The sequence below is a fragment of the Abrus precatorius genome, unplaced genomic scaffold (genome assembly GCF_003935025.1).
Source record: "Abrus precatorius isolate BTA unplaced genomic scaffold, Abrus_2018 Scaffold8, whole genome shotgun sequence".
Classification (NCBI taxonomy): domain Eukaryota; kingdom Viridiplantae; phylum Streptophyta; class Magnoliopsida; order Fabales; family Fabaceae; genus Abrus; species Abrus precatorius.
This window is the reverse complement of record NW_020874428.1, coordinates 26733398-26751366: the sequence shown is the minus strand read 5'-3', so window position 1 is coordinate 26751366 and position 17969 is coordinate 26733398. Positions and strand designations below refer to the sequence as shown.

At 29.4% G+C, this 17969-nt stretch overlaps 3 protein-coding genes across 6 annotated transcripts; all 3 read right to left on the bottom strand.

The window, feature by feature from the left end:
* Positions 1-2266: 2266 nt before the first annotated feature.
* LOC113874573 (putative pectinesterase 52) lies at positions 2267-4497 on the bottom strand. Its single transcript, XM_027512792.1, has 4 exons — positions 4380-4497; positions 3834-3991; positions 3337-3506; positions 2267-2435 (listed from the first exon to the last, which is right to left on the bottom strand). Exons 1-4 carry the CDS (start codon positions 4495-4497, stop codon positions 2267-2269), a joined length of 615 nt encoding a protein of 204 aa, XP_027368593.1.
* A 970-nt stretch (positions 4498-5467) lies between these two features.
* On the bottom strand, positions 5468-9818 carry LOC113847517 (grpE protein homolog 2, mitochondrial). 2 transcript variants are annotated; one of them, XM_027476680.1, is made up of 5 exons: positions 9552-9818; positions 7947-8450; positions 7705-7872; positions 6930-7058; positions 5468-6087 (listed from the first exon to the last, which is right to left on the bottom strand). In XM_027476680.1, exons 1-5 carry the CDS (start codon positions 9654-9656, stop codon positions 5983-5985), a joined length of 1011 nt encoding a protein of 336 aa, XP_027332481.1. In that variant the 5' UTR covers positions 9657-9818; the 3' UTR covers positions 5468-5982. The 2 variants fall into 2 exon arrangements, with proteins under 2 accessions (XP_027332481.1, XP_027332480.1); XM_027476679.1 differs by having other exon boundaries at positions 9519-9785.
* Positions 9819-11050: 1232 nt separating this feature from the next.
* LOC113846345 (EH domain-containing protein 1) lies at positions 11051-17634 on the bottom strand. Of its 3 annotated transcripts, none has more exons than XM_027474484.1 (17): positions 17542-17634; positions 17197-17348; positions 17020-17099; positions 16016-16084; positions 15886-15943; positions 15662-15717; positions 15529-15565; positions 15363-15424; positions 14636-14749; positions 14387-14489; positions 14093-14142; positions 13018-13146; positions 12688-12939; positions 12510-12589; positions 12107-12233; positions 11590-11733; positions 11051-11494 (listed from the first exon to the last, which is right to left on the bottom strand). In XM_027474484.1, the coding sequence occupies exons 2-17, from the start codon at positions 17279-17281 to the stop codon at positions 11309-11311; spliced, it is 1632 nt and encodes a 543-aa protein (XP_027330285.1). In that variant the 5' UTR covers positions 17282-17348; positions 17542-17634; the 3' UTR covers positions 11051-11308. The 3 variants fall into 3 exon arrangements, with proteins under 3 accessions (XP_027330285.1, XP_027330283.1, XP_027330286.1); XM_027474482.1 differs by having other exon boundaries at positions 17467-17555; XM_027474485.1 differs by lacking the exons at positions 17197-17348; positions 17542-17634 and having other exon boundaries at positions 15886-15939; positions 17020-17064.
* Between the last annotated feature and the right edge of the window lie 335 nt (positions 17635-17969).

Here is a 17969-nt window from a genome sequence, read left to right as displayed (position 1 = left end):
AAGTTTTAAAATTAATATTTTTAATTTATTAAATATTTAAAGTAATTATTTTATAAAATAAACTACTTAATTTAACTGTAGCAAAAACTTATTATTTTTAAACATAATTCTCATTTAATCTTATAGATAATGATTAATTTTTATCTTTAATTGTTCTTAAAAATTATTTTATATATATATATATATATATATATATATATATATTGCAAAAGCTGAAAAAAGAAAAAATTATACATAAAAGGAGTACTATTTAATACTTTTTGAAGTGTTAGATAATAAAAAGATGAAGTGCATATAATATATTTTATTAAATTCTTAGATTATTTTATGAAAATTATCATTAAAATTAGATTTTGTTAAATTTTACTATTATTAATTTATTTTTTACCTTTAAAAATAATGGCTTTTCTTGCAATTTTTTTCTTGTTAATATTAGAAAACCATATATTTTAAGAAATGAGTTAAATATTTTATCTTTAAATATATTAAATACTTTCATCTGTTTATTTACTATATTTCTTGTGTCAAAACATAATATAAGAGAATCATTTTTGTAAAAAATATTTGTTGTCAATACCAACGAAATTGCACTGATGATGATTTTCTTCTTCCACATAGATAAACTTTATATTGTAATAAAATGATTATTTCCTCAGATTGTTTCTTTAAAATTAAATTGTTTCAAAATGTGTCTATTTAACTAAATTGGTCTAAACTATTCAATAAAATGTGGTATTTAGATTTTAAAATTTGAATTTAAATTTAAACTTTTTAACTCAAATCAATTAAGACTCAAAAAATAAGTTTTTACTCATTTTAGATTTCAATTTTGCTAGTCTAAATTAAATTAATTTTTTTTAACTTAATCCACTAAAGACTATGGCTCACAGTAGGTTGGTCTTAATTTTATTTTTTCAATATATTTATTTAAATATTTTTAAAATTTTAAAGTTGTTTCTTTTATAGATATTTTTATTTAAATTTTCTAAATTATCATTTACTATTTAAAATTCTCACAGATCATGACAATTAAATCATTGATTCACTTGAAACTTACCACTTAAATCAGAAAATTCCAACATTTGTCCCAATCAAAATCATGAGCCCCACATTCAATCCTTCCATTTCATCAAATTTCCCATTCTTAAGTCTTTTAAATTGTTTTTATCTTAAAAATAATCAATTATTTAAATAAAAATAAGAATTTGAGAATTTTAACTAAACTTTTGACAAAATGTGATTACAAGAATTTTAAAATTAAATTACTAAGAGATATAAAATTACATAATGGTTATGGTAGAGGTAGCATTAAACTCATATTTTAATACTATTTTAAAAATAAAGATAGGTGTGTTCTTTCATATTTTAGATTAAAAAAATGGATGATGTAAATTTTAAGGAGTGGTTTAGTTTCAGAAAAAAAATTTTAATTATTTTTTAAATATTTGTATAAAAAATATTAAAATAACTTGTTTCTGTTTTTACTGTTTATTTTACAAATTTCAAAAACATAAATCAGAATAAAAATAAAATTATAATTTTATAATTTAAAGTGAAAATAAAAAATAAAAGTACAAAACGTTTCCAAAAAAAATAAAGAAATCTTAAATTTCTGCTTTATATAATCCATAGTAAGAAAGATTCTTAAATGTTAAGCATATGCAGGGCTAGCCTGTCTCATCATTTTGGTTAATTAAATTATTTTACTTATTATTTACATGCTAATTCTTAAAATGTGCTTTTATTAGGAAGCTAAAAAAACTAATCTCATGATTAATTATTAATTAAAGTGAGGGTCCTCTAAATAATATATATTTCCAAGCTCATAGATATTAGAACTAAACTCTAAACTACATGTGTAAGTGATCTGAATCCCTTCTGGTCAAAATAACATGTTAGTAGTTTTAAAAGTTTAGGAAGATTTAAATTTTAGAACAATTTAAAAGATTTAAAAGCCTTCAATAACAATTTATAATTTCAAGGTAACATAAAAATTTTTAGAACTAGACCATAACTTGCTTGATACAAAAATAAGGTATGAATTAGTATACAAAGATTTAAATTTAACATAAGAAGAGAAGTGTAACACAAGAATTGAACATTCATTTTATTAGAAATGTAATTAATATTTTTGTTCTGATGATAAATTAACAGCTACATTTCTTAGTTAGCATACAAAGATTAACTGTTAGAGATTACCAAACTAAGCCAATCTTAGCCATATATATACAACAAATTTGAAGGCCAAAAGAGGGAAAATAAATTATTAGGAGATAATTGGTAAGTTATGGAGCCATCTATCAGTATTGATAAAAGAGGTTACAGAAAAATGTTGTTCTATCTGTGAACGATTCAACTTCTTCCCCCACTGTACACGCCTTGAAGTATCAGCTCCTGCTCCTTCACACACAACTTCAGCGTAAGTGAATCTATCCCTGGCAAATTTGTTTATAAATTCAGAGAATATAAAAATATTTTTATAATATAAAATATCAATACACACAAAAAAAAAATTAATTTTTTAATTAAACCATGGATTTATATTGTATTCAATTACTTGGACTGTTTTATAATTAAAGAAAAATGTTTTTTTTATTTCAACCTTTTGGTGTGAAAAACAATATCAATTTTACCTAGAATTGTCCAACCACTTAATTGAAGAAAGTGAACCTAACAAATAATAGAAATGACCAGCTACTAAAAAAAATGTGCCTATTTAAATTTAAAAGGTGTTTCAAACTGCATATAAACATATTTTAAAATTACATTAACATGTAAATTTATAGTTAATTGAATTTAAATCTGAATGCACCCATACATACCCTACTAGGGCCTTACAGCCCAACTAAAATGTGGGAATTGGCTATAATGCTAAGCTAGCCAAAAAAAAATAAAAATTCAAACCCCTATCTTTGTAAAAAAATAAAATAAAATTCTTTGACCAAAATATTAACTAGAGCATAATGAAATTAATTATGGATATGTAATTAGATAAGTGAGTTTTTTCGGACACTGTATATATAAATTAATAACAAATTTTTAATATGTACAATATTGCACATCATAAAAAATATATATAGCAAATTTTTTATTAAAAATGATAATATTTAGTAAATTACATAAATTTTATAAGTTTTATTAAAAGTTATTATATATATCTTCTTATTCCTGTACAACATTTTACAGGTTAAAAAAATCAAATTAACAAAATCATGCAGATGTTAAGATTATTAATTAATTAATTAAGCATTATCATTTTGAAAGCATGTATTTATTGAAACTTACTCCAGGCCTTGGAAGTGCCAAGCATCCCATCCCTAGAAGTTTGTTCCATAAAATATAACTCTTGAATGAGGGCCCCATGCTCTTCCTAAATTCACTTTATTACTCCCAACAATGGAACCACCCTTAAATACAAAACCACTTGAATCATTTGTTGAAACCCTGCGTTGGGCTGTGACAAAACCTAGAGAACTATACCTCCCCACAGCGTTCATTGTGCAATTCTGCTAGTGAAAAACTACATAACTAATGTTTAGTAATTTCATTTTCAAAATGAAAATTTTAAGAACAAGTCCTTTCTTAATTTTTTTAAGTTTTTAATAATGGTAAAATTTTGTTAAAAAATAAAGTACGGATTAAATAATGAATATTTTATATTTAATAAAATTTTACTATTTCCATCTTATTATTTCTACTGTTTCTAACTTATTTAATCGTGTCAAAATATTATACGAGTTCTGAAATTTAAAAATAATAATAATAATGATGCATTAGAAACAAGGATTGTAGAGTAATGAAATTGATTGCTCTATAATTTGTTTGTGATTAACCTTGAAGCCAATGCCAATTGCAACCACATATTGTGGCAATGAAGTGAATGTAGCACTTATGTCTGTTATTCCATGATCACCGTAACTGATGAGCGTGGACTCGCTACCAGCTCCTTCCAAAATGATGCATGGCTTTTCTAAGGGAATGTAAACCTTTTCTCTACACAATTAGAATATGTTCAAACAGAATTATAAACTTTTTAATTTAAACAAAATTATAGACCTGCTGATATTAAGTAGTAACATTTTAATTTAAACTTAATTAAGTGTTTAATTATTATAAAAGTAGCAATATAATTTAAACTTAGTTCTTATAAAGTTTTTTTTAATAAATAATCTTTACTTTTATATAAATAATTATTTTTAATCTTTCTAACTAATGTGATCCTTTGAAATACTTTAAAGTTTCAAGTTTTTTGTTGGATCGCGTCAATTAAATAAACTATAATTAATAACTAAAAAAAAAGGAATTATATACTAATAAAATATTTTATAAGAACTCTTAAAAAATTAAAAAAGTTCTGAATGTTATATGGCCAGAGCGACCATCAGTGATGGTATTTGCAATGATATTCCCACCACAATTTGTGGCTCTAGCAAGAGGAAAAAAACCACCAGTAGAAAATATTAGAAAGAAAATCATTGGTCCAGGAAACAATTCCATGGTAGATTATCAGTGTTGAGTTAGTCATAGGAGCATAAACATCATGTTTCATATATATATAAGCAAATAATTAATTACAAATACATTTGACACAAAATTGTCTTTATCTTCATTCCTTAATAATTGGAAGTAAAACACAAATCTAGCTATTTCAATCATTACTACCTGAAAATTATTAAATATTCTAAATTAATTTGCATATATGAATATATAATTAATATATTTTCTAATAAGAAAGTATCAAACATCACAGTGTGTTAGTCTTATCGAAGAGCATAAATCGATATTTGGAGACAAAGATGGGCTTCCGAGGCCAACTTAAGATATTTGGCTGATTAATAGGGTAAACTAAATATTTAAAAAAAAAACATTTTTATTTTCCTAATATTTGTGATACATTTTATTTGTATGAATAAGGTTAAAATTTAACAATTTAAATTGATAAAATAATTAAATGGATTATTAATTGATTAAAACAATCTATTTAACTATTACCAAAAATTGCTCCTTTTTTTTACATAATTATCACTAAATGCAATAAATAATTATTAATTATTATTCTCAACTGTGCTTGGTAGTTATTTTGATTAAAAAATTACCATTAAATATAATGGCTTTCTCTTGCCTTATCTTTCTTTCCTTGATAATTATAGAGAACAGTATATATAAATCAATAACTATTACTTAAAAAATTATAAATCTATTATATCAAATAATCCATAATACAATCCTTTTATTTATATTTTAAGAAAAGAGTTAATATTTTAATTTTAAATTTATTAAATATTTTAACCAGTTCTATTATATTTTGTGTTTTTGAAGGTGTTAGAATATAGTTTAAGAGGATAATATTAGTGTTCATACATCTTTCTTTTATCAGTATGATACAAAGAATAATCACTAATATAATGATTTCCTTGGGCATAATGCCGTGCTAACCTAAACAAATAACCTTGCAAATTATATTTGTCTGATTAACAAAATTTATACACATAATAAAATGTGTTAAATAAATGTCGGATAATATATAATATACTGCCACCATTTCTCCTGCCCCTTTTTGGCGACAGATACTTTCTAAGTAATAACTCTAATTTACAAACTCGATTTCTCACATTTTAAAAGCCCCATCACTATTTATTTATAAAATTGGTGTGCTACATTGCATCAATTGTGATCTTAAAAAAAGGGGACTAGAACTAGTAAAGTGTGTAAGACACGCGCATGCCCCCTACCAAAGATTTTACTATAATGACTCAGTATAAACAGCATCGATACAATCAAAAACTGATGGATGCAAACCCATCTTATGCTATCATGTTACTCTCTAGATATAAGATCAGTTGAAAAGAATAGTGTGTTGCATGCTGGGAAAAGGCAAGGAAAATAGAACTAGTAGTGCCAAGGAGTGCACATGATAGTGCTTCTGAAGATACATATTTAAGTGAAACAATACCCAATAGAATCAACTCAGGAATCTTTCTCCTATGACCCTTTTTCAGCTATGCTATCTTTTCCATCATTCTCAACCGCTTGAGTTACACCAACTTCCGCAGGGCGAATAACACGATCATAAAGCATATATCCTGCCTGCAAACACAACAATAAGACATAATTTATTCATTTCTTTAATCTCCTACATAAACTACCCGACAAAACCAAGCATAAGATCACGTTCCTCCCAACTTTCAATGAAATAAAACCAAAACCCTTTGTCATGCAATCATGAATAACAAAAAAGTTTGTCACTATCATAACTTGTCGCAGGGCATTAACCAAAAACTATGTTGATGTCCAACACAATTAGATATGGCAAGAGAAATACTAGCAAAACACCTATTATTATTAGGTAAATTGCACTTGGGTCTGCTAAATAGAGTACGGACCACCATCATGAAATCAACCTAATAATAGAAAGTGTGTTGAAAAAGTGCGTTACTAGCTCCTCTGATATGCAAACAGGTTTATTTTTAAAAGAATTAACATACAGTAAGGTAATATATATTAAATAAATATTTTTACATCAGTAACTAAATTAAATTTATCCATTTGTTATAACTGCAACTATAGTCTCATGTGTTTTCTAAAGCACTTGGAAAGGATGAAAGTATGTTATTCTCTGGGATGATTCTAAGGAGCAGCAAGGAGGGTTGCAAGAGTAATATGCTTAGCGGGGTAGTGAAGGATGAGAACATGACTAGGAATTTGTATCTCATCATTTTCAAAATTATAAAGAAGATGTAGAAACAACAAAAATACAAATGCAGCAATATCTCAAAATTATCTCTAGCGAATAGAAATATCCCACCACCTTTCAAGTATGCATCCATCTTACACCAAAAATAACACATGCCACGAGTTTTTAAGGGTTGAAACAAACTTTAAAACTGGAAAAATCGAATCACAGTTGTTCCACTAAAAATTATGGATACCTTCAGAACAACTGCAACAGTTCCTGGAGGCTTGGAACCATCAGGGATTTGGAAGATGGCATTATGCCTGTGTGGATCAAAGGGCTCATTTGTAGGATCAAACTTTTCAACACCAAACTTTTTAAGTACCTGTAAGCAGAAGTAGCTAGCTTTAGAAGAGGCTGAAGGCTGAAGCACTTTACTGTCCCCAGAAGAACATTATTTCAAAGCAAACCAATAATGTGTAGTAAAATATAACTGGCAAAAAATTCATAATATGCTTATAAGTTATATAAAGTTGAGTCTGACTGTCGACCCGATGGCACAGGAATGTACTGAAGCTTTTCCCCATTCCCCATGGCAACCATAGACTCATCAAATCAAACGGTAAATTAAATATCTTAATTAAAATCTAGCCACTCTCAAATTTAGTGCATTCAGTACAAAAAACTAATTCTATTCTTTTACAACAATTTAGAAAGTAATTATAAGCAATTGGAATAAAAAAATAATTTCCAAAACGTTCATGTTTATTTTTTAAAAAAATGCCAATTGGAAAACAGAAACAAATACAAGTCCCTAATCTTCTCTCATAGTCCCTACAAATCACCCTTAGCCTCACATTACCCAATTAACCATCTATCATTACTAAACAAAACAGTTTAAATGTAAACTTAGATTGAAGAAAAGAAAGGAAAACACTTCAACTATAAAAATGACTCAACAAAAGATTGGATAATAGATTAGCTTTGACTTTTCCAATTAAACAGAAACAACAAAAAGCAGAAAAATATACCTCTGATAGTTGTTTCTCAGTCATTTCAACCCCTTGCAGAAGGGTTTTCAGCAGTTTTACAGCTTCAGAAGAGTCACTTGATGTATCAATTTTTGAAAAACTCTCCTTTACCACAGAGGAAGCTCTTCCCAAATTGTCCGCAACATCTAGTAAACTCTTTGCAAAACTCTACAGAATATTTAAAACACTCAGCACTTAGTTGAAAAGGAAATTATTTGGTACAAAAGGGCTCAAACTTAGACCTGTATGGCAAATTTTTTTGAATTATCTGCTTCACGTCTAGTCCTTTCCATGACATTCTCCATCTCTGCATACGTCCGCAAAACTTTGTCCTTCATCTTTTCAATCTCTTTGTGCTTTAACTGCACAAGTTCCTCCTTCTCCGCTACTAGTTTAATCAAATCATCCCTGGATAGATCACATTCACTCTCTGAATCTGAATCAGAATCAGAAAATGCAGTTCGTTTAATACCTCCACTTCTTCTTTTGACAGTCTGAGATTGAGAATCTGAACTAGAACCTGATTTCTCTGTTTTATCTCCAGGTTCAGTTTGTCCAGCTTGATCAATATTCTTCACCTCTTCGTTTGCTTTTGCAGGGTCATCATTTGCAGAATCTCCATTTTGTACATTATTCCCTTTTTCTTTGTCATTAGTTTCAGTTGAAGATAATGAAGAAAACCCAAGTCTTTGAGTTGATAATGAATTTATCGCTGGTGGTAATAATTTGACTTGAACTGGAATCAACTGGAACATTAGAAAGCGTATGCGGAACTTAATGAGAATTTTTAAATGCATCACTAAAATTCACTCAATAAAAACTTTAAGGAAGATAACTGAGTCCTAGAGCATAGGATAATGATAATCACCATATAATCAATTTTCGTAGTACCATTTACATATGAAGAACAAAAATTTGGACCTATCGTTCGTTCATATATAAAAGACATTTAAAACCAATTATCCTTCACATTATATTTTTAAAAAACAACAGCGATCAAGAAAGAGACGAAAAAAAAAATAATAGAAGAAGATAAAAGCACGTGAGTATCACATTACAGAATTTTTCATCAATCACATTTTCTTTGATTTCAATTAAAGAATGACTTCTTAAAAAAATTTGTCAACCATTAAATACTTATCCAGGAAAGAGAAAATACTTCATAAACCCTTGTTATTTTAATACAATACTAACTAAGATTAACAGGCTAATAAAAAATTTATTAACGCAACATAACAAAACACCCCATGATAAAACCCTGGCTAAAATGGACAATTCAAATCAAGAGCATCAAAATGACAGAAGACATTCAATTTATTTTTTTATTTTCTAAACAATAAAATGACATTCGTAAATTGCTCTCTGAGTATCTGAATTCAAAACGAATAGCTAAAACAGATTAATTACCCCCAAAAGAGACACAAAAGCAATAATTAGGTTTTATACTCTCTAATGCAACACTGAACAACCTAGTCCAACCTGCACAAATACGAATTTCTGCAATACAAGCAACCATAACCCTAATTGAAATGAATAAACTCTGAAAAATATATGCAATGTAGCTGAAACCTTATCATCGAACCTTCATCAATATAATCAATTAGGATATATATCGCCACACATGGAACCGAATTGAACCATCCATGGACACAACAAAATCGAAAGAAATAACAAATGGAACACAAAGGTAAGAATCAACTTTTAAAGGGTTAAAATAGTAAAATTTTAAGCAAACCCCTAAAACCCTGGCAAAACCCTAAAGCATAAAAAATGCAAAAAATCAAATTTTTTTTTTAGGAACCGTGGCAAAGCACCTTATTGGATGGTTGGGGAACGAGAGAATGTACTTGATTGGTGAAGATGGGTAGGTGTTGGCATCTTCGAGAAGCAGAGTGAAGTGAGCTTCGAGAAGCAGAGGTGGAGAAACGGGACAAAACCTTGTGGAAGAACATAGCTAAGGAAGTTAAACGACGAAAGAAGAAGACTTCAAAATGGATGTCCAATGCAGAGGAAAAAGAGTCTACGAGAAGCCGTGTTTATGGAAAAACAGAGAAATGGAAACGGGAAAGTGCTTACAGAGGAGAGAGGAACATCCATATGAGTTTATGGACTATATCGCCCTTACGTTTTACTTCGATGGAAACAACCTTGGGTTGAGGTATTTTTTTTTTTTTTAGTTTTTATTTTTAAATTACAAAGATGTAAATTCTTTTGGTAAAATTATATTTTATAATTTTTTCTAAATTGCCATTCACAATTTTTGCAATTTATCTGTTTTTTATATATTTTTAAATATTTTATTATTATTTTAAATATTATCATTGACAATTTTAATTTTTTATACTTCATCACTTTTTTTTAAAAAAATTTATCACTAAAAATAGTAATTTTTCAACTTCATATGTTCATAACTTTTAAAAAACACTATATTTTATTATATATAATTTTGAAATATTTTTATATATCCTAACGTAAAAGTAGTTAAAATTTTTTATGATAAATATATTTTATATTATAATAAGAATCTTTATTATTTAATTTGTTACAGAAATTTACCAAAACAATCTTGACATAATGCAATTTAAGATTTAATTTATTTTAAAAATAAGTATTTATTTCAATAACTTTGTAAAAAAAAATTAAAAAGTAAATAATCATTTTTTAAAAATTAAAATAAAATTTTAAATATATTATATATTATAACAAAAAATTGTGCTATATTATTAAATGTGTCATGTCAATGAATATTAGTTTGAATAGCAAACAGTTTAGTATTAATTAAGTAAAGTTTTGAAAATTTTCAATAATAAATTTATTCATATATTCAAATGTGTGACTCAAATAAGATCCAAATTAAACCAAATAAAAAAAAATGCTACATTACATCAGTATTGTTTACTTTAATATATATATATATATATATAATAATAATATTTTTCACTTTTGATAATATAGTATGTAAAATCTAAAATATACTATTACATATTAAAAATAACTGCAAGTGTAAATAGTTTCATTTGAAAATACAATATTCATTATATTAAAAATATAAAATTTCCACTGGATAGAATATCTTAATATATGATAAATAAATGATTAAGAATTTTAAAGAAAAGAGCTTATGAATAAGTTATTAAAAAAATTGACTTTGATAAGTTATTTTCAATGTATCATTTCTTTAAGACAATGATATCCGAAGGACGTAATCTCAAATTCCATGTTTAAATAAACAAGTTGGGCAGTAAACCAAGATTCAAACTTCAGCAAGCAATACACATTTCCCTGACAAGAAGACCAACCCATTTTTCATCATCTTTAGCTGCATTGCACACATAACAAACTTGAGGCAAAGGAATAATTGTGTTTTCCTTTTATTTTCGGTCTTGAAACCATTTCGTTGATGACAAAAGATACGGAAGTACAAAATACAAATATTGAACAATATAACTCTCTACTACGGAAGAGCCGGCACCGGATGACACATTGCATAAAGATCCCATGATGCGGGTTCATTACAAGAAGAGCACGGAAAATTTGTATGCTACAACTGTCCTCCAACTAATCTAAATATCTAATTATATCACTGACTTAATTCTTCATAAGTTTAATCATAGGGATTCCTAAAATTCTTCAAGAGATTAGGAATGTCATAACCTAGCATGTCATCAACCGCTTGTATCATTTTTGGTTTCAGTTTTTCAAACTTGTCAAAATTGTAACCACTCAAAATCTCTCTGAAATGCTCAACATTTGGGAAGTCCCCAGGAGGTAAATGGAACTCTCTTTGTACCTGTTTTGAATTGAATTTGACGGTCATATATATGCACTTTAAGTACTGTCAGAGACAAGCAGGTAAGCAGAATGGATGTACAGTTTGATTCATACCTTTCCAAATTCACCTGCCAAATTATCAATGAGCTTTTGCTGAGCTTTAGCTTTGCCCATCATAGCAGGCATTTCCTTTTTAAGATGACTGATAATGTAAGCATGAATCTTGGCTGCCCGGGCTCGTTTTACAAATTCATTGATCTGTAATAGTCAATATATACAAATGATACATTAATTATGCAAGGTTACTTCAATAAATTAATCATAAACTGGATGCTGAAATAGAAGAGATAAATGCCTACAAAAGGCAAATATATAATCTATGCCACAGCAAAAGGAAATTCTATGGTACCAAACTCGTGCATGGACAAAATGATCCTACAAGAGCGGACAATATTAGTTTTTTCAATTAACTTCACAAAAAAAATTCTGATCAAAAGACTTACTATATCGACTATGTCAGCTATCTTTTAATCTTCATAATTTATTTGCTAACACGAGCATGAAAGCCTAAATAATCTCATTTTAGTGCAAAACTATTAATATGATAACCAAAATAAATATATTAACTCACTCTTCGATCACAAGCCGCTTTTGGTATATCTTTCAGATCTGAAAGGAGGTCATCCTGTTCCTTTTCAAAGAGTTCTTTACCAATTGGACCAGTAACAGCATCACTTACAGGCTTGTCATTGAAGGAGCTGCCAAAAGATAGTTAATTAAGCACAAAAGAACATGTGGAAATCTCATAAACAGGGAAACGGAAGACAGTTATATCATGTCTAAATTGCAAAGAGCATAGTAAAAGGTGGGGGACCAAAAAAAGATGTCTTCCACCACAAAAATAGCATTGACGTCCAAAAAAAGACTGAAAAAAAAGATCGTAGAAACAAAGCAGTGTCTCTCCAGCTCTCACGTCAAAGACAACACTTTAACATTTGAGAGTGGAGTTCATGCACATACGTAAAGTGACATACCCAATATACACACGCGTTACTTCAGGTGTCTTTAGCACTTTCCCAAGTGACCACATCAAGGCTCCATAAACCCTCATCAGCTGCAACATGGGGCCAAATATAGGACAGATTTCACCAGGCCATCTTGTGAAAGATCCATCAAATAGAGAAATAGAAGTTTGACTATGCAAGCTCTTACTTGTTGAGTATCAACTTGGTCTGCCTTGTTCAAAACCACTCGAATTTTGTCATCATGCCCCCGCAAGGATGATATCACACGATTGAACTCATCACTTATGTCAAGTTTGTGAGGATCAAACAGAAGCAGTATTAAATCACACTTAGCAGCAAACCAAGATGTTACACCTGTAAAATCATATGCCCTTTGTGTCCGTTGCTTTTCTCCAGATAGAACTCCAGGAGTGTCCACAAATGTGATGTGTTCCAGAAGCTTCGGACAATTGAAAAATAGTTAAGTTCTATAAAGGAAATCTCATAAACATTTTCTAAAGGCTCTAGATCAACTTACAGGATGAGGCATTTGTGAGCACTCAAATTTTGACAAAAATGCTGTGCCAAAAGTTGTAAGACCACTAAATGGCATGTTTGCTTGGACAGCAACAGTATTTCCAGGAATGCTCCTCTCATCAGGTCCAGACTGTACATTGGTATTTGGTACCATTAGCTAGTTAGAACTAATGCAATAACTTATATACCAAGAAAACTATAATAAATCAAATCATCAAGTCTTGACACTAATGCTACAGTACAAATTACTGAGTTTCATGGCCAAATTTTAGATATTCCACACTACCAAGCACAAACATAGGGCAATCTCCAAAATATAAAGAACACAAGACATGGCACCATACATAAATATATGTGAAAGGATGTGCATTTGCACATTTGCAAGTCAAATGAAATTAAAAAAGAGTAACGTAACAAAATATCTTTAATAATTTGATTTTTTATCGAGTCCAATGGTATCATGTGATCTATGTAGTTAACCTCACATATGGGGATAAGACTTTTGTTATTATTGTTGAAATGTAACAAAATATATAAATTAAGAATCAAAATGTATATATTCACCTTCTCAAATAACTTGCTAAGCTTTAATATTTCCTATGATAATAAAGCCCCAACATTATTTTACATTTTCCTCAGAGAAGTTTCTTATAGCATTTAGAATCATTTAAATATTTTATTATACGTTTTTATATTTTTGTTTTCTAAACCTTAATTGTTTTTTACACAATAATTTTTTTAAACAGCCCTGTCCTTTGAAGTGTCAGGCCATATTCATGCCAGCTGAATGACCAAACCATGTCTAGTGTGTCCTATTGGTCAAAAGTTAATTTTTTTAATTAGACACTAGTCCAATAGTGTCCAACATGTGTCATACAAGTATCAAAGGAATGTTAGTGTTGGAGTCATGAGTGACACTCCAACACTGCAAGAAATAGCGGCATTGGTGCTTCATAACTTTCACCAAGAAGTTGAATCTCATCAAGAATAACAAGTCAAATTGTGTAAGCATAAACCTGAGAAAACATTTAAGGTATTAAACAGTCATGAAAGAAACTAATTTGACTGACACATACCATGACAACAACAAACCTGTCAGTTGTAGGCTCAGGTCCAATATGTGCTCCTATTAGCAATTATGAGGAAAACAAGACAAAAATTAGTAACATATAGTTAAAAAGAAAGTATTAAAAGAAAAAGTAAATGCATTTAATATCTTAACATAAAAATCATTTAATACTTTCCTCATTTAGTAAGTAGAAGGATTAGGAGAAAGTTGTGGGAGGACTTAGAATTATGTATTCATAAATCAGATATAAGCAGTGCCACAGATATACATATATGGATATAGAGAAAGGAGAATCACGTGCCTGGATAGCTACTTTTAAGCAGATGTTTGATAAATGTTGTTTTACCAGTTGAGTACTGACCCAAAAGCATAACCATTGGTTTGGCATCAAAATCACTATTTGTCTACAATATGTAAGGAATTACAATCAATAAAGAAACTAATTGTGTATCTATGCCATATTGAAAACATAGAAACATAACGGCATTAAGAAAATGACAGCAGTAAATATGTAGTAACCAGTTATTTATAAATAGAATAGCTTACTGACCAGTAATGGGGATACAAAATCATTAAATCGGTAAGTAACTTCTAAAGGCTTCAACTTCTGAATGTAGAGTCTCTTCAAGCCATCAATTATTGATGTCACAGAGGAAAGAGGCACCTATGGACATATGTACCCAAATTTCAAGGAAAAAACCTATAAAAAATTGACAAGTTTATAGAACTGGAACCAGCAAAGAAGTAACAAGCACAGATAAAAGGTTCTAGAGGACATGTCTACACTAGAGGATGGCCCCAGGGTACAGTAAACTTGATTTATGCAACATCAGCAACTAAATGAGATAGATGCAAGGGAAGATGCATATTTTGTAAGCCCAAAAGAAGAAATTAGATAACAACAATTTTAAACCAACATCAATATTCACCTGTGGAGTATCAGGCACATCACATTAGTATTATCGGCCTATATCACTTAGACAGTTACGTTGAAATCAATAATAAGATTGGTTTCAGGGCGCTATAATAATTACCTAAATATATTTATTTCATCATCTTAAAAAGAATTACAGAGCAACTGAACCATACTCTGGCATGTATATGTCTCAAGATCATGATGACACTAAATGAAACCAGAACGAAATAAAGCAGGTAAAGAATGCAAATCAAGCTGGTCATTAGTTGAAAACTTGAAATGAATATACAGTATGTTTTCTAGTGGAAGGTAAGGATGATGCTCGCAAAATCAAACAATATAACAGTAACAGAATGCTTACCTTTTTTGTTGACTTTGAAGAAAACCAATTACTTGATAGTGATGTCTCCAATTGAGAACTACCTGAATTATTGCTAATTAATTAACTTGGATTTTCAAGAGAAAGAAAGAAAGGAAAAAAAAATCAATATGAATGCCCATATTCAATGAAATGAGAAATATATTACCATTTACATCAACCTCTTTTTGTTTGTGCTTTTTCTTCTGGATAAACAAAGTCAAACAGTAAGCACTTAAACTAAATAAACATAAAAATGTTAAACACTGGGCAAAGAATTAACCATGTAATGAAATACTTACAACTAGTAATGCATCCAAACCCTCCATTGTGGGAGGTTTCAGATTTTTAAAATCAACTGAAATAAAAATTAAGCTTTCATTAGGTAAAATCTATATGAAGATATTCATAATCAACTTATGCAGACAAGCACAGCACCACCAATGTGCATTACAGACTAATACAATGATAAAAAAAATCATCCAAACAAAGAAATAGAAGAAAAAACCAAACATAAATAACTTACCATCACTAGTCAGCAGATCATTTGTTATTGAGTGCCCAGATTGTGCTAAAGAAACTAACTACATTTCAAATGCATCAGATTTTGGAAAATTATCACCAATAAACTTCAACAAAGCATAACACATTTTTACCTGCATAGCAATGATAAATTCTGTGAAACCAAGATACCCTTGTCGCTTTGAATCAGCAATAGCCCACACCTTATTTCGACAACAGGAGCAAACAAAGCAACACCTTAGTTAACAATATAGAAAGAAATAAGACAACACAAATATTTATCAGCAAGTATAACATATGTCAACAACTCAAAATTAAATGCCAAAACCATTACAGTTGTTAGAAATAAAACAGTTTCAAGGGCACCTTTACATGAGGTGAAATTGTAAGAGTTCAAAATTAAACATTATCATGAAACATTTAAGTACCACATCATAAGAGTAACTAAAATATTTCACTAGCAAATAGCAATAAAGTTTTTTAAAGTCTAAATAGTTGACACTATAGTTCACTAACAGTATAATATTCTCTATACCCTACCAGCATCAGTTCAGATTTCAATCTGAAGCAAAAAATCAAAACCAATGTAGGTATTGGATAACCTACGATTCATTCCCACATATCAAAGGTCAAATTGGTTTAAGGCCGACAATTAAGTTTGATAATCAGAGATAAAAAAAAAAATAGAGAGGGATTTAAGATAGAAAGGACGGATGAAGTTCAAAGTTCATCAATGCATGCTTGATAGCGGATATAGAGAAGACATGAAAATTGAAAGTAAACAACATATTGATACTTACTGTTTGGAACGAAATTGTAAATAAATATACATTACAATTACACAAATCCACGAAGTTAACGAAAATAGGGCCAACTCATAAAACCATATTGCACTGCAAGTTCCCTCCAATTTCACCTCACTTTATTTCATCCATAAGGAAAACAGAATAAGATTAGGTAAGGCATGCTAACAATGCCCAACTTCAATCACTTTTCTCTTTATCCCCTAACTAAGCAATCATATCTTAGATTTTTCGCTCATGATTCCAATTACATCCACTTTCACTCTTCCCAATTCCTGCCTATACTCAATCCAAAAAGAGCGAACATAAGGAAAAACGGAAAATAGAAAGAAAACCTGCTTAAGATTCTGGCGAGACAAACTGGACATGGCGAAAAACTTAGTAGCATCACTCCCCGTAATGCGGCCATCACCATCTGAAAAACGAAGTGTACGGTGAAATTTGTAAGAAGAACAGAACCAAAAAAAAAGCAAAAAAAAAATAAAAAAAAATCAATCAAAGACGCGGTGCACCTGAATCAGCATAATTGAACCACTCCTGGTAGATAGTTCGGTGGTCTTTGGAGCACGAACCGATTGGGATCGGATCGAACTCCATTAATCCCAGAAGAGCTTCTAAATCGCGGTTTGAGATTCTCGTAGCGTTTCAGATGTTCCGCTTTAAACTTTAGTGAACAGAAAACGTGAGTGCTATACGACGATTAAGAGTACCATCAGCGGTGCCGTATGGACGATAGAAAGCAGAGTTGGCGCAATTTGGCGCAAAATGGTGCTTTAACCAACCTTGTTTTGTTTAACAGATATGAAGTAGAATTGGGAGTTTCGTCTAAATGAGGTAAGAAATAAGAATTTACTCACTTCTTGTCGTACTCTGCACTCACCCTTGCTCGCTGATTCGGATTGTCAAATGGAGGTTTGTGTCTCCCCCTCTCTATTCATCTTTTTTATTTTAATAAATCTTTTTGGGTCTTCTAAATTAATTTGACTATCTCGGGAAAATGTTTGACTCGTTTATAGAGAATTACTTATCACTCATTACTTCATTTTTATCTTATACTATTTTAATTTTACAATTTAACCATATCAATTATTAAAATTTCTTATTATGTTAACAAATCAAATTGATATGATCTTTTCTTATGTTATCATATACTTCTTCGAGTTCAATTTCGGCCCAAAAAGAACAAAATTCGAATTATATAAGAATCAAGCTTAATCCATCTTATGCTCACCCCTGACCATTGCCATCATCATATTTTCTCAAACTGTCATTTTCAAAGAATATA